This window comes from Hydra vulgaris, chromosome 08, assembly GCF_038396675.1.
Source record: "Hydra vulgaris chromosome 08, alternate assembly HydraT2T_AEP".
Lineage (NCBI taxonomy): Eukaryota > Metazoa > Cnidaria > Hydrozoa > Anthoathecata > Hydridae > Hydra > Hydra vulgaris.
This window is the reverse complement of record NC_088927.1, coordinates 36,365,788-36,392,180: the sequence shown is the minus strand read 5'-3', so window position 1 is coordinate 36,392,180 and position 26,393 is coordinate 36,365,788. Positions and strand designations below refer to the sequence as shown.

The following is a 26,393-nucleotide window of genomic DNA, read 5'->3' as shown; positions in this document are numbered from 1 at the left end:
TCGTTTTTTGCGGTTACAAATCAGGTTACGAAATCAGACGATCAGGATAAGAATGTAAAAGATGATAAGCCTAAACGCTTTATATACGTATAATAATCCTATAATAGATGTCTAAAATACGTTTGAATTCAGACGTTTTGTGGACGTTTGTTCTAAACGTTAATCTGGATTTCATTCTAAACGGATAATTGACCAAATCTGAACGTTTTGTTGAAACGTTGTTTAGACGTTTAGTAGACGTTTGTGTGTTTAGTGGGAAGCTTTGAACTTAGAGAAATCATGGACCTTTTATGTTATTTTTAAACCTGTGACACCTTTTTCATTTAGGCAATGTAACAAGATTTGCAATGCAAATTGTTTGCAGGAAACTAATTAATCATTTTGATGACTGAAGTAAGTATAAAAAAAAAAGCAGAAGTTATTGAACTACCCAAAATTTCATCTTCGATTTAATCGGTATCTCTAAGTAAAAATCTTCCAATCACTGTAACCAAACTATGATAATCCTGTTGAATTATCAAAATAAGAGATATTTTTGATAATAAAGGTAATAAAAATATTGTGCTTTTAACCAACCAGTATCGTTTAACTAAAAACGACAAGTGATTTAAAAAGAGATCATAGATACGGCTGAACTCTTGGCATTTTGTCACAAACAAAAAAAATTTCAATACTCAAGTTGTCCTTATAAAATTGGTTGTTAAATAATTATTTACTTTATAAATAATGGAGGCTTTAAAATATGTTCTGCTGCGCAATACTTTTTTGCCGTACTACTGTTTAGCTATTCCAAAACTCAGGTAAAAAATAAATTTCAGCATGATTCAACTACAATAAGACATCAGATTCAACTACTATCAATTTGTTGGAATCTAAAGATGGTAAGTAATTAACCTTTTGTTACAAGATAGATGATATAGAGCAAATCTTTTGAATAAATAAGGTTGGCTACTGCAAACTGAACTGAAAGTAAGAAAGCAGAACGTTATAGATGCGCAATTGATGCCATGTGATAAAATTGGTACTGAAAAAAAATGAGATTTTACCAAATTAATTTCAGACTACTGATGGAAATTGAAGCGCGACGTGTCTGGTTCCCAACCAAGAAAGTTGCAAAAACGAAAGTTTTTACCGTAAATTTTTACTTTTATCTCGTTTTTTTACTTTATTTCATACCTGTTCATCTAATTACATGAAAAAAGTTGAAGACATTTCTAGGGAGTTTTCAACCGAGTTTGTATTGGCATTTTGATTGAATTGTCATTTATTACTAAAAATAAGGTTATTCTATTAAATGAAAACTAGATTTAATAGTAAAAAATAAGCAACAACAACAAATTTTTGGATTTAGCGCCATCAGTTTACCAAGAAATAGTTTTAAAATACTTGGACGAAAAAGACACAAAAAAAACAGTTTTGTTGCTTGATTACACAAGCTTCAACTTCTTAAGAATTTATAGTTACCATTTTTAAAGTATCTTGAGTACAAATACTACTGCAGCTACATAGTTCAAACAGTTATTAATATAATTAAAGGCTTTTAAAATGGGTTTTTGCTAGATCTTGCAAGGAAAAATTTGCCCGGGGGTGATTTTAGCTTCCATACTTAAAAAAAACTTCTGATTAATTTCATGTTTAATTAAACAAACATAAGATGTTAAGTAAACTAAAACAAACGAAAATACTAAAGTTAATTTTTATGCACTTGTGTTTTTAGTTTTACATTCTTTTTATAATTAATCCCCATGTCAATTATCTTTTTTGCACATCCCTGCCGCCTTACAAAAATTAATTAAAAAACTAAAAAATAAAAAAAAACCTCTTTCAATGGAGCTACGTTGTCTTGTCTCAAGCAGGCGCCTAACTTCTTCACGTTCCATGTTAATACGCGACCAAATCCTCGAGTTGCGAGTTTGTTTACTTATAAAAAAGATTTTTTAAAAGTGTTAACAAAATAATTACATACATATTATTATAAATGTTATAAATGTAACAACATGTAACTATATAACATGAGAGTACACGGGAATAACATGAGAGTACACGGGAAAAAATGTAACTATATAACATGAGAGTACACGGGAAAAAATGTAACTATATAACATGAGAGTACACGGGAAAAAATGGCCTAGTCACATTTAAAAGGTTTTAAATAAAAGACTTCATATAAAGTAAAGAGGTCTAAAAATTAAGGAAAAAAAAATTCTTGATTAATTATCTAAAGTTTACATTTTTAATAAATTTAAAAAATATATATTTTTTCATAACTTTATATAAAGACTTTAATATAATGATCAACATATACTCAAAACTTTTTAAATGTGATGTTAAATTAAATTATGATGTTTTTTTTCCATGTAGTGTGTATTTATAAAATACATACACAGGAAGAGAACTGTTGGCGCCTACTAGAGCAGGGGTGTTAAGGTTAGTAAGTACGGACATTGTTTGACTTTCTTTTTATAAATCTTACTTTTCTTTACTTTCACTTTTCATTTTTTTTTTTTTTTGGCAAAAAACAGCAAATTTCTTTAAAAAAATCATTGCTTTTTAGCATGTTTCATGTAAAAATTGTAAAAATACTGTGCATTTTTACAATTTTTACAAGAAACATGCGCAACACTCATTCTAAAAACATGGTGCAAAATTATTTACACCTATTGAAAAATGAGGGTAAAAAATAGTTATCAACCGGCATTAAACGTATCAGTAATTTTTTTAAAAATTTAAAATTTTTTTTAGTGATCTCCATCTTGAAAAATAAATACAAATAAATTAAAAACCAATTAATTTTATGTAATTTTACTAGGTGTGTATATTACCCGCTACCAGATGAATAATTATGAATATCACAATAAAACTTTTGTTTTACTTGTGTTCTTCCCGGAAAAAAACACTGAAACTTTTAAATCTGAGAAGATCGTTTTCTTAGTTGTTGCATTTCTTAAATGACCGGTATCTCTGATCCGGTATCTCTGATCCGGTATCTCTGGTTTTGCCTATACTATCTTTCTAACTTGATTACTTACAACTTTTTCACTAGTATCTTCTTTTATCTAAAATTCACTTACTCTTGGTACACAGAAATAGGTCATAATGCACAAAAGAAGGAGTTGAACCTGTTTTTAATGGGTTTAATTAACATTAAAAAAAAAAAAAATTCATACCATAAGTATTTATTTTTTTTAACTGCAATGACGAAAAATGTAGGGGAAAGGCTTAAGGGAAAAACTTATTTTAAAGTAAATTTAAAAGATAGCGATGCTCCAAATTTTTTTTTTGGTCCAAAAAATACATAAAACGCCTAGTGAGCATTTATGAACCTATTCATAAATGCTCACAGAGTAGTTGACTTAAGCACTACAACGAATCAGGTCAAAACCTTTAATATAATTAAGTGTTGCCGAATATTTGACCGAATATTCGTGGCATCTCTAGTTTTGAGAGCAAAAATAATATGTTTTATTTGATAGCTATAATATCAAATTTACAGGTTATATTTAGATTAAATATAATACCAAAATTACATGTTTTACTTAGATTAGCTACAGTAATAAAAATTTTATCAACAAAACGTATGCTGTTTGTTAATGGTTAAAAGAAATAGTTATTTGTGCGTTAAAACAATAACTTTTTTATTTAACTAGCAACAATTTCAAAATGAATTAATATTGCTTCATTTTGCGTACACGAAAATTGTTAAAAAGCTATTTTTGCGTTCACGAAAATTGTTAAAAAGCTTGTCCAGAATTCCTATTTTTGCACAATCGTTTTGTAACTAACAGCTGTATAAGAAAATAATCAGTTCAATAGTTCCCAGTCTCAAGGATTCAATTTAAGATATTATTGATTGTTTTTAAGGCCTAAAATGTTAAAAAAAACCAAGACTAAGGAATGGACCACTTGAAAATAAAATAAAGGATGACAAATCAAATGTCGGAAATGATGCTGAAAACCTACCCGAAGACAAAAAATATTTAGAGAATATTTTGGTTTTAAGATTGAAAAAGAATTTTTTGGTAAATTGTTCTGGTAAATCAGCATTGTTTAAGTGAAACCAATTTTTCATTAAATAAAGATAATATAATAAGCTTTTCCAATAAATACAAAGATTTTGGTTAATGGATGATGTCGTTGCAGATTGAAATTTCTAAATGCTGGTGGTGAGGTGAGTATTTTTATTCACAACAATTTTATTGATTTGAATGGTCTCTGTGTAAATGAAACTAATTGTGAGTCGTTATGCATTGAAATAATAAATAAAAAGGATAAAAACATTTCCGTAAACTCTATTTATAGACAACCAGCTGGAAATTTAAAAGATTTCAAAGGTCGCATTATGTTTTTTTTAACCAAAGACAGTAATAATTGGAAATATGTATACTTAGTTAGTGACTTTAAGGGGACACAACCCTATAGACAAAAAAAATCTTCAATATTGATAGTTAAACAATTTTTACTGCATATACAGTGAATATATAACAAAACTAAGAAAAGAATATTGAATTTAAAAAAATATATATATGGGTTGCCATGAAGGCCAGTTTTTAGAGGGCGGAAACTTAAAAACTGCCAATTTTGTGGCGAAAATATTTCCAAACGTCAGAGATCTTTAAAGTTAAGTATGCCATCATAGGCGCCTTTCCCCTACATTGCATTTGTTAAAAATTTTGTATTGTTTACCTAGGTTTATCTATAGTTTTTCATTTTCCAGTAGGAAAATAATTTTTTGATTTAATTTAAACAGTCTTTGTCACAATTCTTTAAAAAAAGGTAAAAAATTAAATCCGGTATTCCGACCTAAATTATTGTAATTCCGGCTAGAACCGGAATGACCTAAAAGTCACGAATTCCGCCGGAATTTTGGTACATCCCTATTTAAAATATTGTATTTATAATATTTAACTATTTCATTCCATTATAATCTAGTACTGTTGTACTTAAAAACGGTTGCTTTGTGCGAAACATCTGAATAAATAAAATTTAGACCAATTTTAGTATCTATTTAGAAGAAATAAATATCACCAACAGTTTCTACGAAAAACTTGAGTTAATTTTTGTGTAAAATTTGAGTGTATTTTTGAAAAATTAATTTTTTTTAAGTAGTTTACACTTTTTAATGTGGAAGTGCCCCCTTAACATAAACATTTTAGATTAGGCCTTAAAAATTATACATTAGGAGTTTTCATTGGTTTGTTCAAAGTATTTGACACTGCATGAAAACCTTATAAAAAAGTTCTCTACTTAGTAAACAACTTAAATTTACTTTGGTTTAAAGAAAACTTGACTAACAGGAAACAATGCATAACCTATGAAACAAATAAAACCAAAAAAAAACTTTCAAATTGCAAGGTTCCCCAAGGATCTATATTAGGACCATTATAATTTATAGTGTAAATAAATGACTCATTCTTAGCATCTAAAATATTATATCTTATGTTGTTTGGAGACGATTCCAATCTGTTTTGTTCGCACAGAGATATAAAATTTTCCTTTAAAACTTTTAATGAAGAATTAACTAAAGTAAATGAATGATTTATAAGTAACCGCCTTTCACTAATGTAGATAAATCTAAATTCATTTTGCTCCACAAACCAAATAAAGTTGATAATATTCCACTTAAACTGCCCAATCTTTTATTCAATAAAACAGGTGTTAAAAGGGAATCTATTGTTTACTTTTTAGGAGTAATTCTAGATAAAAACTTGTTCGTTTTACATCCAATCCATTGAAAGTATCTCTTATAATACTTCTGTACTTTACAAAACAAAAACAATTTTTAAATTCTAGAGCTCTAAAGAAAGTTTATTTTTTATTTATTCACGGCTATCTTTCATACTGCAATATTGTATGGGGAAAGTCCAAATTACGGAAAACTCAAAAAACCTTATAGTAAACAAAGGCATGCTTGTAGGATTGTATTTGGTACAAATGGAACTGTGTGTTGCGAAACACTATTAAATTGTCTCAAGGCCAAATTTTTATAAATTAAGCATAAACCTAATATTACTCATGTTTAAAATGATCTAATACTATTCATGTTTAAAATGACGCATGGAATATCTCCGCATATATTTTAATCTTACTTAAGTGAAATATCTTACAAATATTCAAAGTTTTCATGGAATAACTTTATTGTTCCCAGAATTAATTTAAAAATGAGTTCTTATTGAATTCAATATCTTTTTTTTATGGACCTTTTAAAAAAAATTTTTTATGGAAAAATTTTATTAAAAAGTTCAATAAAGAACACTAATCATTAGAGAAATTTTAATCTAAAAAAATCTTACTTCAATTAGACTTTAATATAACAGATTTTGAATATTTTTTTAAAAGATGATTTTAAAATAGAAAGAAGGTTTTCATTATCACTAAATATATATTGTTAAACATTTATCAAATATATTTGTATAAGTAAATGAAACTTTTTTTTAATTTTAAATCAGAATAAGAGGCATTTTATTATTTGGAAAAAGTTATATTTTTTAACGTTTTGTATTTTTTTGTTTACACGGACAATACGTAAACGGGGCTCGGTGATAAGACAGTCGATGTTTTCTTCTAGCTCTGGCCAATATTTATTATATGTGTTTATTTTCAATATATGAAACAGGAAAAAAAAAATTCCTTTCCTTGATACCAGTTTATCGCAACGAAGTCAGCGACTGGAACAAAAACCATCAAGCAGAAAAAAAAGCATTGAATTTAAAAGATTAATGGACCAAATGCTGGCTAAGTGATGTGTAAATTTTGACCATTATGCTCAATTTTAGTTGTTTTTTGATGTAGATCAGTGTTGATATATTAACTCAAGGTAGTCTTCTCATGGAAATTTTTTTTCGTTGAGGCATTTGCAAACTCATTTAAAAATTTAACTTTTTTAACTAAATGTTTTAAATTTGATGTTAGTAAGCAATGAATAAATTAAAGCTTAAGTAATTAAAATCAACTTTTAAAAATTTGTTAACCATTTAAAACTGTTTTTCTTGCGTTCGTAATGCCCTTAAGTACAGTTGATTCTAACATAGACATCATTAAGTTGACCGCTTTTGAAGATGATTGTAGAATGAAACAAAAGTTGTTGGAAAACTGTTAAACGACATCAATATGCTACAAGTACTGTAGTTTTTGAAAGCTGTTACAGATAGTCAGGTAAAATATTTCTGTATAAATTTGATCTTCTACATCAGTACTATCTAGTTCTTTAATTTGACCTTAAACTCACTCAGTTTTATATCTTTGGGTACCTTTTCTACAAATTCTTACCTATTTCTAATTTCCAGATTTGTAAAAATTTTGAAATACCTAGCTATCAGCAGAGTTATTAGTCGAGGCCTTGGCCTTGCCTCAAGGTCAAAAATTGAGGCCTTGACCTTGGTCTTGGCCTTGAAACTGTTGACCTTTGGCTTGGTCGTAGCCTTAATTTTGGCCTAGGCTTTGATTGTTTTAGCTTTAGCCTTAAAAAAATACTTATTTTCTTATTGATTTCGTTGAATTCTACGCATAACCTTGGTCTGTTTTTAGAAAATGTAGTTTTATTGTCACAATACATGCTACTTACAGTTTTGTTAATAATTGGCTTTAGCGAAAGGCAAAAATTGTAGTCTTCGGTCTTAAAAATGTTTGCGTAGGCCTTGGCCTTGAAACTCTTAATTTTGGTCTCGATCTTAAAACTCTTGGCTTTAGCCTTGTCCTTGGCCTTGTAACTTTTGACCTTGGTCTCGGCCTTGGCCTTGCTACTTTTTGGGGCTTGTTAACAACTCTGGCTATCAGTCATGTGATATTTTTTGCTGCTCTTCTAATCTTTATAAATCTTTTTTCCATTTTGAAATTATTTTTTCTATTTATATGCATTTACCTTTAACACAAAGTAGCAATTTATATGCATTCACCTTTAACACAAAGCTATTTACCTTTAACACAAAGTAGCTATTTATATGCATTTACCTTTAACACAAAGCTATTTATCTTTAACATAAAGTAGCTATTTATATGCATTTACCTTTAACACAAAGCTATTTACCTTTAACACAAAGTAGCTATTTATATGCATTTACCTTTAACACAAAGCTATTTACCTTTAACACAAAGTAGCTATTTATATGCATTAACCTTTAACACAAAGTTGTTCAATTTCTTCATAAAATCTCACAATTTCTTATTTTCAAGTCTAAACATTTTGAGTTGATTGCTTAATATTTTTTTATTTAACTTTTTTTTGACTGTTTCCAAAGCTGTAAAATGAAGGAATTATCTGATCGAATTTGTACTCAACATTTTTTCTTCCTTCAGCTTACCAAGAGCAAGTTTAAAAACATCATCTATCTAGCTAACACACTCTTAGCTAACTCTTTTTTGTTGGTTTCATACTTTCATACTTTAATTGGCGATTATGAAAAACAAATCAAGTGTTGCCAGTTAGCCAATCATGGTTATTTATTCTGAGATTCGTAAAATAAATGAAAATATTTACTACCAAGTTTTATATAGATAAAGTTATTTTTTAAATTTTGATACCATATCCTTGCCTATTAACAAAACGTTTTTCATTTATAAGCTTATAAACTTTTGACGTGCATACAGATTTTATTTTGCAATAGTTTAATAACATAAAACCTAAACGATTCAGCATTACATCAATGAGAGGAAAAACCAGAGAAAAATGGTGCATAAAGATATTATTGTTAATAGTGTTACTAAAAATATCGTTGTTGATACCAGCAGCGTTGACATCATTGTGGATGGCAGTGTTTTAGCAAATGTATTATACCGTATTTCTAATATCTTATTAGTTAAAAGCATCTTTCATTAAAATATTTTTGTATTTACTATTGTAACGACCTATGTATTTACAAAATTTTTTATTAAAATTTCAATTGGTAATTGAATATATACTATATTAAAAAAAATACTATAAAAAGAAAATGTTATCAAGTTATGTTATGTTATCACATAATTATAATAGATATAACAGTAAAGTTAGAAATTTACGTTAGGGCTTCTAAAAACTATATTCTGCATTGTAAAATGTTATACCGAGATAATTTGATTTTTAAAAATTGTAATATTTATAATTTTTTAATAGTAGCAATAAAATAAAAAAAACTAAATTTATTTTCATTATATTTATTACTAATTTCATTTTCATCTAAGGTAAAACATTCTCTCTTTACAACGAGCAATAGAAAGTTCCATATTTTGTTTAGATATTAATCTACAAAGAAGAAAAAAAAAACTTAATAGTTAGAAGTCTCAAATTATGTTATGCTTTAAGAGTAGAGAGGATTATGGACTTTGTGACGCTTTGCGACAGAGAGGATGGGAGAGGAAGGTAGTTAAAAATTTGTAATGTCACATCTATTTTGATTTAGTTCTATAATTTTTTAGAGCTCTACACTTATGGCAAGCTTAAGATTTAGTATCAATGTATTATCAATGAAGTGGCACCATCGCCAATAAATCACCGCTAAAGGCGCACAACTTTTTTAACGAGCTTTTTCTTATATAAAAACAATATGAAAGAAAATGAAATGCGGTAATATTCTATGTAATCATTGTTACATAATTCCAAAAATTTACAATAATGTAAAAATTAGTTTGCTAATAAAATTTTTATGCATCATTTCATACTTATGTGCATACTTATAGGCCCGACTTTTTTAGACATTATGCTGGGTTACACCGATAACGGGATAAGTTGGCCCAGGCATCAAAACCTAACAAAAGCTATTATAAATTTAAAAAAATCAAATATGAACTTTTAAAAATGTTATTTTTGGTTTGTCTAGGGTTTTCTCAAATTTTTTCCATAAAAAAATAAAATAAAACATGAAACTTCTAAAAGTAACACATCAAAGAAAAAAATGTGAACTTGCTCCGGTGTATCTTAATTAATACAAGAGAAAAAATAAATTTATATGTATTTAAGCCAATCAAAAGCAGCATCATTCAAATTCAGTTTTGTTAACTTCATTATTTCTAGTTTGTCGAGCAAATAGTTCCACTTTTTAAATATTTTAATTTCAAGCACAGCATCATCTCATGATAAACGCACTTTCAAACTAAAACTGCTAAAAAAACAAAACCAACCAGAGTCTTTGCCAAAAAGCTGTCAATTGTGAAAATGCTGTTTTAATGTGATAAATCAAAAATCAAAGATTTAGAAAAAGAAGTCAAAAAAAGTATTCATAAAAAACATCCTGATACGAAATTTTTTTTTTTTTCGATTGAAAGTTTGATAGAACTGGTTTCACTCTTGGGATTAAGAGAAGTTGCTTTTGTGAGCCAAGATCAAAGCAAACATATTAGTTGATCTCCCAGAAGATATTTTATAAGTATAGGTCCAGAAGATATTTTATAAGTATAGGTCCAGAAGATATTTTATAAGTATAGGTCCTGAAGATATTTTATAAGTATAGGTCCTGAAGATATTTTATAAGTATAGGTCCTGAAGATATTTTATAAGTATAGGTCCTGAAGATATTTTATAAGTATAGGTCCTGAAGATATTTTATAAGTATAGGTCCTGAAGATATTTTATAAGTATAGGTCCAGAAGATATTTTATAAGTATAGGTCCAGAAGATATTTTATAAGTATAGGTCCTGAAGATATTTTATAAGTATAGGTCCAGAAGATATTTTATAAGTATAGGTCCAGAAGATATTTTATAAGTATAGGTCCTGAAGATATTTTATAAGTATAGGTCCAGAAGATATTTTATAAGTATAGTAAATAAATAAATAAGTATAGGTCCTGAAGATATTTTATAAGTATAGGTCCAGAAGATATTTTATAAGTATAGTAAATAAATAAATAAGTATAGGTCCAGAAGATATTTTATAAGTATAGGTCCAGAAGATATTTTATAAGTATAGTAAATAAATAAATAAGTATAGGTCCAGAAGATATTTTATAAGTAGGAAGATATTTTATAGGTCCAGAAGATATTTTATAGGTCCTGCCTACATTTCAATAAGATCAGCAAAACTTGATCTTTTTGAAATTATGCAAAATTATATAAACTACTGATGTTTTGAGACATTATCCTGGAATCGAATGATAATTCTAAGCTTATTGTTACAATGCTTACCTCCCAAGTATCTACCAAAAACCAAAAACTCCATGTGTTTTGGATTCTTTAATTATTGCCGTAAATAAACCACACAAAAGTGCATACAATCAAGTTTATGAAAATTTCATTTGGACTATTTTGAACAGACAACTAACTTACAGTTGTAAAAAGAAATATGCTGGCGAATAATTAGCTAAAGCGTTTTCCAACGTTCTATGACAAATTCTGAATTAAAAAAATCAGTTTTTAAAAATTCGATTTTGTTATCAAAATTTTAAAACGAATGGTGGAAATACCATCTTAATAATTGGGTTTAAGTATTTGTATTTGATAACACTTGCTAGTTGATGTATGTTGTATATTTTAGATTTTATTTTTATCTCTTGCTTTTTTTTTCCATTTCTAACCATGTAATTTTTATTTAATTTGGGCTCGATGAGTTTATCAAGTCGATTTTAAAGTGCTCTAAAGGTATTTTTAAACAATACTTTTAGGAGAACATTGTGTGTTTTTTTAGTAAATGTATTAAAGTTATCATTGGAAAGCAAAACCTTGAATAGTTTTTGTTATTTAAAAAAATTATCAATAAGAATTTTGAAATTGTAATTGATTGTAAAATTTTATGATTTTACAATCAAATTTTTAGTGCATATTTATATTACATGTATGTTGATGACATAATGAAAGGAATCGGCGACAATGTAGTTTCATTCTTAATTAAACTCAGAATGGTGAACACTACAAACAAAATCTGCAAGCAGTTTAGTTAGGACAAATTGTCCATTATATGATAAAAGAGATAACTTTCAAAAAAGCTCAATCTTTTCGATGAGCTTTTTGCAATACAACCTGCTACAGTTATTACAACTTCTTGACTATTATAATCAAACAAATTTCCAAAATTTTCTCACTATGATAAACATTTTTTCAAGATAAGAAAAGATAAATATCTGGTAGTTAATTTCCCAGAAGTTTATGTGCTCTTTAATTAAAGAACGACATGACACTTTGTAAACGAGATGTCAACTCATAATCATGTCATTCAGAAGCTCCACAGCAAGCTCTGTTTGTAGAGTGACTGCAAATGCTGATGCAGTTTGAGTTGCGTGGAGGAATGCAGGTAAAAAAGACCACTAGCAGATATGATCACAAACCAGTCAGAGCTTGTTAAAATGCCTTTTTTTTTTTGTCTCCTAATACATTTGAAATGAAAATAATGTTAAAGGTAAAAACCTTTGTTTAGAAATCAGTGGTTGTCTAAGTGTTAAAAATAGTTAAAAATCTTAAAACATCTTTTTTGATGTAAAGTTTTTGCAGTTTTTGAATTGTGGTTTCCTTTTTAAGCGCTAATGCTAATGGCGCATTTTTTTTATTATTTCCATTTAACTTTTTTAAATAACAGTTGTACGGTACGCCTGTAAAGAATTATATCCTAGAAGTAATACATACCAAATCATCTCTGCAGAATATAGTGGACTAGTTTGTGGCTTATAAAGCTCTCAATCTTTAATATTGTCGAAAATAGTGTTGTGGTTTTTAAATTTAGTGTTTCTGATACTTTGACTTGATTCTCCGGTAGACAGCATATAAAATTTGCACGAGCGTTTCATCAAAAGGATTCTTTCGGTTTAGTTTATACATAAAAATGAACCCTTAATAATTCCAAAAATGCCTAAATTATTAGCAGAAGACCTGAATAAAACTTTAATTATTTAAATAAGGTGAAGTTTATAGAATGTAGTTAAAAAGTTAACTTGAGTGCATTTAGCAATTTTCATACAAGAAGTTTGTTTTCATTTACAATTATGGACTCATTGATATTAAATGTTTATAAAGCCAAGCACTTACCTAAGTTTACAAGGCAAAGCTTGTAACTTTGAAATAATTATAAAGAAAGAATCATGAAAAAAAGTTGTTGTTTTAAACTGTTTTAAACAAAAAAAATCTTTTCTTTTAAAGAATCTCTTTAGGAATCGAAGAAGCTTTTATTTCTATACAAAAAAGAAAATGAAGAGTATATTGCTTTAAAGTGTTTAAACATGTTTGTTTTATGTTTTTTTTTGTTAATGAAATGTTATTTTATGTACAAATCTATATCTATGCATCTATCTATAAACCAGAATTTATCTATAATAGATATAGGGGAAGTTAGGGCACAGTGGATCGGATTTCTTTATTTTTTAAATTAAGCAAAAGTTAAAATATGTATTTTATTTATTTCAAGGCGAAAGGATTGAGATATATGTCCTTCATGATAATAAATCACTAAAACTCAAATATCTATTATCTAACGGCTCACAGAAAGTTGTGTTACGTTATTCACTGTGCCCCAGTACTGGGGCACAGTGAATCGATGAACACAGCTGTGAATTAATGATAGTAAATAAGGGCATAGCCAAATAACTATGAGGATAAGGGAGTAAAGACAATTTACACTATAGTTTTGGCATACTTTTATTATTTAGATTAGTATAAAATCAAGAAAATAGACATTTTGAAAATTGAGAAGGAAAAAAAAGAATTTTATTGATAACAAAACTTATATAAGTATTACGAAGTTAAAAAATTATTCAAATATTATTATTCTTAATTTAAAACTAATAAGTTCATTTTTATGTAGTTTTTTTGTTAAAAATGCATGAATTTAATCTTTAAGATTAATTATTGGACATATTAAATCAACCTATTCACTGTATCCCGATTCACTGTGCCCCTCCATAACAAATTAAGTTCTAATTTCTTGTGACATGAGTGTTGTTAAAAGAAAAGCTAAACCACTAAAAGGATAAATATCAATAATTCGAATGAAAAACTTTAACTTTTAAAATTATTTCAACTATGATTTCCATAACAAACATAAGGACGGTAAGAAAATTTACTTTAGTTGGCTAAAAACAAAGATTGCCTACCAAAAACAGGTAATCAAAGATTTTGTGGTATTAACTATAAATAAAGATGGCTGAAATATGAGCACATAAATATATATATATATATGTGTGTGTGTGTGTGTGTGTGTGTGTGTGTGTGTGTGTGTGTGTGTGTGTGTGTGTGCTCATATTTCAGCCATCTTTATTTATAGTTAATACCTATAAATAAAGATGGCTGAAATATTAAAGCCTATAGCCACAGGCCTACCAAAAAAAATATTAACAAATAAACTGGCCTATTTTAAAAAACATCAAAAAGGCAAAAACACCAAATTATCAACAATCGGATATTTAAACTCGTGGCCATATTAAATGTTTAACTATCAAACGTCTAGACACTGTAAAAAAATGTTTATCTATCTGATGTTTAACTATCGAAAATCTAGACACTGTGACAATATATTTTACTTCGTTGCATAAATTGCCTTTTTCTTGTTTTCATTTTGTTTATATCCGATTTAATAAAAAAATAATTTAGTGCAGACTGTTCGTTCGTTATATTATTTATATAATGTTTTTTTTTTTATTTAAATAAAAATAAATAATCATGAACAAATATAAAAGCGGATAAAAAAACTTAAAAAAGAAGGAAAAAAAAGTTACAAAAAAGTTCTGTCAGCAACTAAAAAGATTACTGAACTCTATCAACGTCACAACATTACCAAAATCAAAAACTTGGTACAAGTAGCACAATTGCAACTAAAAGTTGTCAAACTGATGACCATGACCAAGCAATAGGTTGGAGATATTAGATGGCTCAACAACAAATATAAATCATGGTAAAGAACTTCAAGAAGAACCAGTTCTAGTTGAAGGTCTAGCACAAGAGGTTAAAGTGGAAATGCAATGTGATAAACTTGCAGATTTAGATACAAAGTTTCTTAATGATGTAGGAATGTGGAAAGTTACCGATGTTTTGCGCGATTCTATTTCAAAGGAATTGCTAGTTGTCAACACATAGCGATTTTAGCACGTCGGTATATTTCCACGTCGGTATATTTCCACGTCGGTATATTTCCAAATAATACGTTTAAACGATGTTGTTTAAAATCTTTACTTTTTTGAGAGCAATTAAACCTTGAGAAACTTTAGCGTGATTGGCGTTGTTATTCTGTGCTAATTGTAAACTATTTGCAAAAGCCAAAGAAATGTGTTAGCAACTAGTGCTTATTACAATAGGAAGAATGCTGTCAGGGATTTAAGTCGCCGTGAAGTCAGTACTTTGCACAGAAATAGTATTGAAAAAAAAATTATATAAAAACTACAGGAAAGCGAGAAAATGAAGAATAGTGCATGTCTTGAAGAATAGTGCATGTCTTAAAAGAACTTTCTCAACAGATCCTTGTCTGAATCAACAACTGAAAAAGCTGATACGCAATTGGAAGCAAAAGGACATAATGCAAATATGAATAAATTAGAGACTGGACTAATGGTCTAGGTATGCTCAATGTTTTTAGAAAGATATGAACAAACAAGCAAATTTCTTCAAGATTCAAAACTAGATTTCAATACAGTTACAAAGATGTTGCACTCCTTAAAAACGTTTGTTCAAGAGCTTCGTTCTCAATTCAGTGAAATAGAACAGAAATGTAAAATTCTGTATCAAAACGATGCGTATCAACAACAGCATAAAAGAAAAAAAGCGAAACAGAAGATGAGAATATCGTGATGCAGAAGCAAATGATGCTGACGCTGGATTATAATTTTTTTTTTCATTTTAAGATAATATGCTTAGAATATATTATAATAACTGTATAGTATTTTATGTTATGATTTAATGTATAGTAAAAATTGTAGTATAAATAGAGTATAAAAAACTAAGAAAAATGTGCATAATTGTATTATAAAAAAAACTCAGGAAGAAAAGAGAAACTCTTGATGTGCATAAACTGCTTATTAAGCAAAGGAAAGAGAAATGGAAAGGAAATCAAAAGAAATGGAGGAGAAATGGAGGGAAAACATTGAGCAATATGAAAAGTGTGGAGTGTTAATTCCTATAGCTTACCTCTTTGGTGCACTTCGTTAAGTTACATAGACGAGTATTAAATGTCAAATTTATGAACTAAAAACCCAAGGCATCACTCTAAACTGATTTATTTTAAATAGGTAACTAAAATTAATAAGTAATGAATAGACAGACTCTTTTGTCCCGATAACTGGAAGATATTGCATTAATACCCTCTTCTTCCCCTTATTATTATTATTATTATTATTATTGTTATTATTATTATTATTATTATCTACTACCATTATTATTATTTCCCTCTCTACTGACTCGAGGGGGTTACTTAAAAAAAATAAGCATCACCCATTTTCTTCACGAAGAGAAATTTTTTTTTCCTTTTTATAAGATTTATAACAACAATTTCTCTTCGCTTAATTTGTTTGCTAAAGTGCAAACAGAAATCAGATTTCCGTCTAAGGATTTTTATCTTTCAATCTTTTAACAAGATCTTGTTGAACAAAAGCCTTTTTTCTTTCACCTGTTCTTAAAACAATCTGCAAATCTTTAGAAATTGTTTTGTTTGATCAAGTACGTTTTAAAAGATGGACGTTTAACTCTTTGTTCAAAAGCCAAGTTATGCGCGCTTGCAATTGTTATAAATAACATTAGCCAAACAATAGGAAACATTTGCGTCAGGTGGAAATACTTTTATATGATTATACATCAAAATGACAACTGTCTTATCTTTCCAGTTAAATAAAAAAACTTCATTATGTAAAGTATTGTGATTAATATATTTTACTATTTTGTTTTAAAATTGTTCTATCAATTCAATTACCCTTGTATAACTCCTGTTTAACTATATAACAAAAAGTTTTTAAATCATGATTATTCTAGACTCTACTTGCAAAAAAAAATATTCAAATACCAAAAAATATCAAAACAAAGTTGTGAGACAAAAAACGATTTAATTTCTGTCAAAAAAGAGAAGTTTAAATCTTTAAGAGATTAGCAAAATCTAATTGTAGGAAGTAATGGTTGCCAACTATCTCCAAACTAGTCTATAAATGATATATTAATGAACTACAACACATAGAAAATTCTTTTTACTTTACAATATTCATTATAGTATATCACATATGCATTTTTACAAAAATATTTTTTTGATGTTAAAGTTTTTTTACAAATAAATTATTATTAAATAATGCTTTCAAATCAATTATTGAATGTCTCATGTGATAGTAAATTAACATTTACAATCACATGAGACAATTAAGAATAATTACATAAAATGCATTTATGCTTCCCAAAAGTTAATGTTTTACGGGTAATAAAATGTTTATTAAATGAAGTTTGTAAAGCAAAAATGTCGGCTAAATGTCGGTTTATATTCGCTAAATATTCAAACCCGCGAAGAATTTCAGTAATTAGCGGCAACTCTGATCTATAACAATGCGTTAAACGTCCATCTATTTTACCCGTCATTAGTTTGATACACCAGGATTTTCAACAATATAATAGGCCGGGTGAATAAAAACGATCAATTGCTTTTACTCAGTAAATGGTCAGCTTAACGCGCTAAACTGAAGAGTTAAACTTCACCAATTTTGCTCAAGTTTTATTCACGTGAAGCTGAGCAATTACTGAGTAAAAGCAATTGCTCATTTTTATTCACCCGGGGCCGTATTCTCATCTCTCCGTTAAGCTTAAGGAGGTAGAGCACAAAAAAGACACTTTTCATGAAAGATTTAAAAAAATAGTTTTAAAAATATGCAGAAATGCTTCACTAAGAAAAATGAAATGTTTTTGCAAAAAAAAAAATTTGAAAAACTTTACCAAAAACCCATAATGGCGCAAAAACAGTGTAAATAAAGATCTAATTCTTATGTTTTCAAAACACGTTAACTTAAGTTAGACTTAAGAACCATTAATTAAACTTTGCAGATCTGGTAATGAACTTATTTTATTCTATTTAACAGATAGAATTTTAATTAGTCCTTTTATATGTAAAGATATGACCTATTTTTTAAGATAAATAAGTTAAATTTAAAAATAAGTACAAAATAAAGAAAAAATCACATTTACAACAGTAAAATCATGCTAAAATCCTCCTAAAACATATGAGTCTTGAGGTTGGTTGCTTTAAGATTCTTACTGAATCCTTTTTTTAGGGCTCTCAGTTTTTTTCTTTATTTCTTTACCATAATAGTAGTCTTACGTCTCATTTGTTTTACTCTTACATTGTCTGCTAAACTTGTTGTCAATTGTGTAACATTTCCTTGTATATCAAAATGCTGTAATACTTTAAATACACCATTTCTACCATCATTGAAATGTAAAATGGCAGAGTTTACACCCATTTCCACAACATCTTTACTAACAAATGTGATTTTAGGTACCTTGGACCATATGAGTGAGTTGAGCGCTTCATTTGAATTTTGTGTTTGACCATGCAAACATTTCAACAGTAAGTATTCTTTCTGTAAGTCCATAAAAATGGGTCTAATGAGATTTTTGATTGTTAGAGGAATAGATATATTTGGTTTATTAGTTTAACATTTCGTGGACAAAACTGATGTCATTCAGGATTTGGAATATCTGTAAAATGAAAAACTATTGCAAAAACAGCTTTCTTCATTGCATACAGATTACCAAGGTTATTTCTAATGGTACAACCAAAATAGTTCTGCATTGAGTTAATGCAACTTTCAGTAAGTTTCCTTTTTCCTGAGAGGGGTGTTTTAGTGTCTTTATGAGACTTAACAATATTACGCAATCGAGTACCTAATCGTTTTGGACATGAGCAATACACTCCAACTTTATTGGCTATATGGGTTGGCTTTTACTACATCCATAAAAGAACCTGTCAAATCACCATCTCCTAAGTATTCCTTATAAATAAGAGTGTTCTTTAAAACAGAACGCTTAAAAATATCAACTGCTCTAACTGATTCGATTGCACCTGATGGTTAATTTGGCAGTAATGGTTAATTTTCCAATGATTATAATCAGCTGTATTTTCTTTTCCTATCCACATTCTGCAACCATAGCAATATTTTGATTTTATTTCTATATCAACACATTTGTCTCCTGCTATAGCAGAGATTACCCCATGTAAAGATGAATGACAATACTTTTTCCATGATCCATCAATTGATATCAAAACACATGGAATACCTTTGACAGTTTCAATATGAGGAGCTTCAATTGCTGCTGTTTGCATGCTATCTGCGGCAGCATTCTTATAAGCTTTCAGGACCTTTTTAATGATACGACAAAATCCATTTTTTGACAAACATTTAAAGTTCATTAAAGATGCAAACGTGCTTATTGATGAAAAAACAAAGCCAATTTCACGGAAAGCTATTACAGAACGTACATTAATCTCGTATGTATTTCGACCTTCAGTTTCCTCCTTCTTCTTTATCTCTGGGGAAGTATTAATTATTATATTCCATGAAAAATTATCACAGTTTATTGTTAGAACATGAGAGAATCCTTGTCTTTTTAAAATATCATCTTTAACAACAATGTTGCAAAAACATTCTGGACATACAAGAGTTTGCAAAATGCTTTTGAGTAGATAAAAATACACAATAATAAAATAGTCTTCTGTTTTTGGAAAAGAATTAGTAGAAAATTCAGTTATTGTTTTTGAAGAAAGTTTCCTTTCACTTGAGCATATAGATTTGATACCAGAATCTTCAAAAACTTTAACATTCTTTGGAACTATTTCACTCCATGCTCTCTTTTTTTCTTCTGCTAATATTTTGTTTATTTGTTTTTTTAGAGTTCATTATCTTTCTTATTTGTTATTTATGATAGATCTTATAACTTATTACTAATTAACAATAAATCTCTAATACAATACTAACAACAATAGGGTCTAATAGAACAATAACAACATGAATCTATAAATTTTGCTACAGCAAAATTCTCAAAATTCAAATTTTTTAAAAGCAAAGTTGATAAATAAACAATTACAAGCATGATAGACACAACAAAAAGACAAATTAGCACGCAATTTTGCTCAACGTATATAATAAACGAGGGTATGTTTGTGGTTGCTACGGCGTTGCTAAGTTTTGCAAATGTAGATTTTTAACACATTTCCAAAAATAGTTTCAGTTCCATACTAACATCAAAAGAAAGAGGATAAAATTTTGAATAAGATGAATTAAAATTTTTTTTTTCATATTTTAATCAGAAATTTGTATTGTAATTGTGCTCTACCACCTAAACTGAGCTTTTGTCTGAAATTTCATTACAATATTTCTAAGTAAAGAAATGACGAAAATTTATATAAATTCTTTAAAATAAAACATTTGTGTTTAAAAAAAATTATAATTTAAAGATGAGAATACGGCCCCCCGGCCTAATGCAACATTTTATCTCGCTTCTAATATCGATTTGATGATATTTTAATTAACACTAATTGTTTTGATAATTGAGTTTTTTAATTTTTTTATAATACTAATACAATTACTAATAAGCATTTTAAAACAATGTACTTAAAATAATGCACGGTTTCTGTGAAAACCACATCAAAACACGCGCAGATTTCTTCTGGTATACGTCTTAAATTATCCCTCAAAAATGTGAGATATATGGCCATAAATATTAGTTTTGATTAAAAATTTAGACAAAAAATTTTTGTGTGTGTGTTTAAATTTTGAATCAAAACTACATCTTTGTGTTGGACTAGTAAAAACCAGCTAAATATTTTAAGTTAATATGTAATTTTTAAAATAGGTTGATGAAAGAGCAGAAATTAAAATGTTTATATCGTAAGAAATTTTTCAAAGAAAAAAAAAGGTACCCGTCCAAACTGATTCAAAAATAAACTTTTTTTTGACGTAACGGTTTGCTTTGATTAAAATAAGTTTAAAGAAATCTATTTTTTTCCATTAAAAATTGTTTCAAACAATTAAAGATTTTTGACAATTAAAGATTTGAATATTGTTTTATCAATCAAAATATTTTAAAAGTTGTTATAAAAAAGCTTACCCAAGAACTTCTTTATACCCATAGCAACCGTGTTATTACTATGATGGTACGCGGCGGCATAACTCAATATTGACAAACTTAAAAGAATTAGATATCTGTAGAACATCATTGACTTTGATAAAATAGGAATTGCTTACTAAAATAAGAAAAAATTAATTTTCTTAACGCGTAGTTTTTTCTTTTTTAATCATTTCCGAAAAAACAGCTTTTGTTAAATGTTTTAATTTTCATAAATATCTTTATTAGTTTTCAAACAACATAATGAAAGTTAATTAAGCTTAAACGCAAAAAAAAAAAAATTGTGCCGAAAAATTGCTGAAAATTGCTGAAGACCTGTTTTGTTCAAGTTTTGTTTACTTTAAGTTTAATCAAACTATTAGCATTTTTGAAAAGGAAAAACCATTTCAAAACGAAAAGTAAAAAAAGTACCTTGAATATTGATATTTTATTATTGTCATAAAGTTATTAATTATAAAAAGCTATTTATTGTTATACAGTAAAAAACGATACAAAGCCCAAAACACTACCAAGTACAACGGTTACCAATATACCAAGCCAAAAAATGTTATTAAAAAAAGTTTTTTAATAAATCATAGCATAACTCAGTTTTCTACAAAAAGTTATCTAGCAAAACGTAATATTCAATACAATACTCTTTATATCTATTTATTCATTATTCTTATTTACTTATTTCTGAATTAAATGACCGGAGCTTTTACAAATAAAAAGGTTCCTGAAAAGTTAGGAAAAATTTGTAGAAGACTCGCCCCCTCTCCGCATTTTGCTATACGTTTTTTTTAGTACCCTCCCCCTCCGTAAAAGTACCTACGCTTTTAACCTACCTACCCAACATATTTTTTTAATTTTGGTATCTTCTTATTTTTATAATTGAGCACCTGCCCATACTCGCTATTTGCAGACCCCCTCTATCCCATTCAAGCGTACGTACTTTATATACAATCCCACAGTTTCTTTTCCCTGCTGAAAAAAACAAATTAAGTTGAAAGTAGATTTTTCTAGCAACATACTTAAGATAACGGAGTTATTCGAAACTAACTTAAGTCAATAGAGTTTAAATTAAGTTAACTTCAAGTTGCATGGAGTGGCAAGCTAGTAAAAAAAAAAAAAAAGTTTTTATTGTATTTAAAATTTATCATAGATTTTAAAAATATATACTGTTTTTTTTTATTCTTTGAATTAAAAATAATAGTTTTTTTAGGTTATGGTAAAAATTTTAATCTCAAAAATTTTGCGGCACACAAAATAGTTGAAATCGGCAATTACTTTATATCTATATCTATTTATATCTTATATCTATATCTATTTATATCTTATACATGGGATGACTACAAGCCTGTATGTTTTTTTGTTTTTAAAAAGCAGTGGGGAGTCTTAAAAGTTATATTTTAAAAGTTTAACAGGTGCACATAGTTGTATAAGCAGTATCTTTTTAATTTTTACAACGCTTTTTTATTTTTTATTTTATTGTTCTTTTATTTGGAGGAGAAAAAATCCATCTACTAGTTTCTTATTTTTAACTTTAACAAATTCAAGGATCTGTCAAGTAATATTTGTGTATGCAACAGCAGAGATATGTTTGTCAGGAAGGTTCCAAAAAAAAAGGCTTTAACATTCGGTTTCAATATACTTGTCTCTACTGTAGCTGGATTCATACATTTTTATTCTCCTTTCTATTATTAAAAACTATTACAACCGTTTTTAATTATAGCCTACATCAAACATCCATCCTGCTGAATATGATAATACATTTCTTTTACCCGCTTGTATTAGCAGTGCTGTCACTAGTATGGAGAATGCAGTCAAAGCTTTAAAGTATACATTTAAACCTGGTAAATTGAAAACCGATATTTTGAGTCGCTATTTGGATGGATCCAATCAAAGCCCAAATGAGGCTTTGAATCAAATTGTGTGGAAAAGGTGTTCGAAAGATACATTTTTTTTATAAAACCACTTTAAATCGGAGTTGCATCTGCAATGATAAGTTTTAATGATATATCTGGACTACAACTGGACTAGTAGTTTTGATAAAATTGTTTTTTAAAGTAAAATAATCGGATCTCTACGGATTCAAAATATGAATAAAAAAGGTAAAGATAGAAAGGTAATCAACTAAAAAAAAGGTAGAAGATAGAAAAAAAATCAACTAAAAAAAAGGTAGAAGATAGAAATGTAATCAACTAAAAAAAATGTAGAAGATAGAAAGGTAATCAACTAAAAAAAAGGTAGGAAATAGAAAGGTAATCAACTAAAAAAAAGGTAGGAGATAGAAAGGTAATCAACTAAAAAAAAGGTAGAAGATAGAAAGGTAATCAACTAAAAAAAAGGTAGAAGATAGAAAGGTAATCAACTAAAAAAAAGGTAGAAGATAAAAAGGTAATCAACTAAAAAAAAGGTATAGATAGAAAGGTAATCAACTAAAAAGGGTGTGGATAGAATAAATTTGGTTAGAGCTGTCAGAAAAGACTATTTAAACAAAGAAAAAGAGCTAGAAGGATAGGAATCACTTCTAAATTGTAAAGATTTTTTTCTTTAAGTTTTGGTTTCAAAAACTCTTGAAACCAAGAAACCAAATTCATATTTTTTGTTTGTAATATTTTTATGACTGTTGACAACAGCCATCATAAAACTTTACTAATGTAAACTTTTAATTCTATTTTTATGATGACTGTTGTATGTATTTATGATGGCTATTGTTGTATTTATGATGGCTGTTGTATGTATATGATCAGTATCAAACAACAAATTTTAAAGATTTTAGTTTTACTAAAATTTAACTTACCACCAAAAAGCTTTTTTTTATTTAACCAACTTACCACTAAAAAACTTTTTTTTTTTTGTTTGTAATTCAGTCCAATTATTAAATCAATAAAGTCTGTTCCGAAACCGGAAATACCTTAAAAATGAAACTTCAGCCAATTTTATATGTTACTATTGTTACTATTACTATTAGTATTTTTGTTTTTCTTATGTTTGCATAAGGTGACAAGCTCTAAATCATTTGTTTCTTTTGTTTTAATTTTACAATTAAATGTTTTTTTTGTTTTTTGTAATGTTCTCCTAATAATTTTCAGCACTTTTGCTAATGTAATCATTTTACTGAAACATTTTTGTTTACTTTGCAAGACTAACGTTATTATAATTTTTATTTGAATATAGTAAAAATATAGATGTAAAATAGAACAATTTAACTGATAAAATGGCTTCTGTATAATTAAAAAAAACACTAAAAGGTGAGCAAAAAGGTAAGACTGAGACGTAACAGGTAAGACTGAGACGTAACAGGTGAGACTGAGACGTAACAGGCAATGCTTACGACTATGATTAAGAAAGAATATACATATTATTTAATGAATTTCTTTTCTACTGTTTAAATAAAACACTTATCTAACTTTTCATCGTCTATTAGTTGCAGTTCGCTTTGAATTAACTGCAAAAGGTTGCAAGGTGAATCAAACTTAGTCTTTGATTAGCCGAAACCCCAAAACATATTGTTATAAAAAGAATGTTAACGTTTTAATATTGCTTTAGTAAATGTTAGAAGAAAACATGTTAATGTTTTAATGATGTCATAAATTGATTCAAATCATATTCGTTTTCGTATTGTTTTTCGTCCCATAGATCTCCCATTTCAGCTAGAATATCGCTCATTGAAGCTTTCTTCTCGTTTGATTTTGAAGACTTTACATCCGTAGCACTTTTCTTTGAACTGACAGTAAATAGATCGAGCAGTTGTGAAGTATCCATCGAATACAGGCTAGAATTATCACGAGTTATAACTGTATTAGCTATGTTGAGCTTGAATTTTTGAAGTCTAAAAAAAAGGAATAAAATCTACTTATAATAATTTCAAAAACGAAAGGAATGGAAATACATCCTAGCAGACACATACGTACAAAAAAAAAAACAATCAACGTTTAGTTTGTAACTTCCAGACGTACTATCTTTTCGGAAGCATTAAGCGCATTATTTGTAATAAAAAAACTCATTAGAAAATAATAATTATTTTTTTTTAAAAAAGAAGTATTATATATTTATTATGAAGATGATTTTATAAAGCAGAAAGTTTTATAAAACTATCTTAATAAAAGAATCATCATGTAGTCTACGGTAGTATAGTAGTACCTTAACAATATCTGGAACAATTTACATGTCTTCGTAAGTAAAGTTGTTCAGAACAAGATTCTCACGTTGTTGCAATTGGATTAAACTATTCAATGAAGAGTAGTCATCATTTTTGTTTGGTTTTTGGTTTCCATGTCACTCTTTACTAGGTGGACAAGAACAACTTTACGTTATAACAAAGCAAACAGATTTTGCTTTGCAACGACTTCGCAATAACTTCGCAATGGCTTTAATATATCCAAATTAAAAGTTGAGCAGATTTCTTTTAATAATGGGATATTGTGTGTAATTAATAAACATATTATGTTTATTTTTAACAAAATGCGAGCCTGGGTATACTTATTAGCGTTATGAAATAAAGCGTTATAAAAGAAAAAAGATGTATTGATTAAATTAAATATTTTTTCATCTCTTTAAGTTCAACAGTGCTATCAAAGTAAATATGTTATGTAGCGTTAATATTTTACAGGCTTTATGTTGAAAATTGATATTATTTAACGTTTATTAAACATTTAATTATAAACTGAAATGTTTTTTTTAATAATTTAATTATTGCTGTTGTATGTGTGTGTGTGAATACATACGATTATTTTCAATCACTCTGATGTAAACAAAAAAAGTAAAGTTCAAAAGGAAATCCAAACACAAACTAATGTTGTTAACAGCGTCTTTTTTATTTACTTTTAATTCAGCTCCTAAGGCCGAGAGGGCCACTATAGTCGAGGAGGCTACTTTATTGTGGTTACAGAAAAATTTTGAAAATCCCAAACCAGAATTCGAAAAAGAATCCTAAATTAAATGTGGAACTAAAAATGCAAAAATCAGATGGCTGGCCACATCTTGAAGAAAATACCTCTTTTATAAAAAGCTATTGTTGACATAGCAATTTATTTCTCTGCGGCTCTTGATAAGAGGCAGTGTGATGAAACATATATATGCTCTATGAAGTCAAAAGTATATCTTGGTGGAGTATATCCTTAAATGCATCTGAGACACAATTCAGGTGAAAAAATAATTTCATTTTTTTTTTGTGTGTACAAATTAACCATCGTGCAACCAAGAAACTCGCATTGATTGTGAACTTTGGAGAACTCTTTTCTTCGGTCAAGATGTCAAATAAAAATTTTACATTGGTTTGACTGCAACACCCAAATGATCCCTTTTTAATGCGGTTAGATTAGGCAAACATTTGCCCTAAACTGTCCACGGAATAGATTTTAACAGACTTGCAATCCTCCATAAATTTGAATCTTTTATTAAATGAACTAAGGAACTTTAAGAAAGAAAATTAAACGAAA

The 26,393-nt window shown here is 27.9% G+C and overlaps 2 protein-coding genes across 5 annotated transcripts in view; both read right to left on the bottom strand.

Annotated features, from left to right (window-relative positions):
* Nucleotides 1-21,255, bottom strand: part of LOC105849752 (uncharacterized) — a 37,225-nt gene extending 15,970 nt beyond the window's left edge. Inside the window, exons 1-2 of the mRNA XM_065803601.1 lie at nt 20,953-21,255; nt 1,820-1,920 (exon numbers count right to left, since the gene is read on the bottom strand). Coding sequence (XP_065659673.1) covers nt 1,820-1,920; nt 20,953-21,061 — 210 coding nt within the window. The 5' untranslated portion in view covers nt 21,062-21,255. The remainder of the gene's footprint in view (nt 1-1,819; nt 1,921-20,952) is intronic.
* A 3,058-nt stretch (nt 21,256-24,313) lies between these two features.
* Nucleotides 24,314-26,393, bottom strand: part of LOC100205708 (TATA-binding protein-associated factor 172) — a 107,761-nt gene continuing 105,681 nt past the window's right edge. For all 4 annotated transcript variants that reach the window (XM_065803597.1, XM_065803599.1, XM_065803598.1 and 1 more), the window contains exon 40: nt 24,314-24,784. In XM_065803597.1, coding sequence (XP_065659669.1) covers nt 24,523-24,784 — 262 coding nt within the window. In that variant the 3' untranslated portion in view covers nt 24,314-24,522. The remainder of the gene's footprint in view (nt 24,785-26,393) is intronic.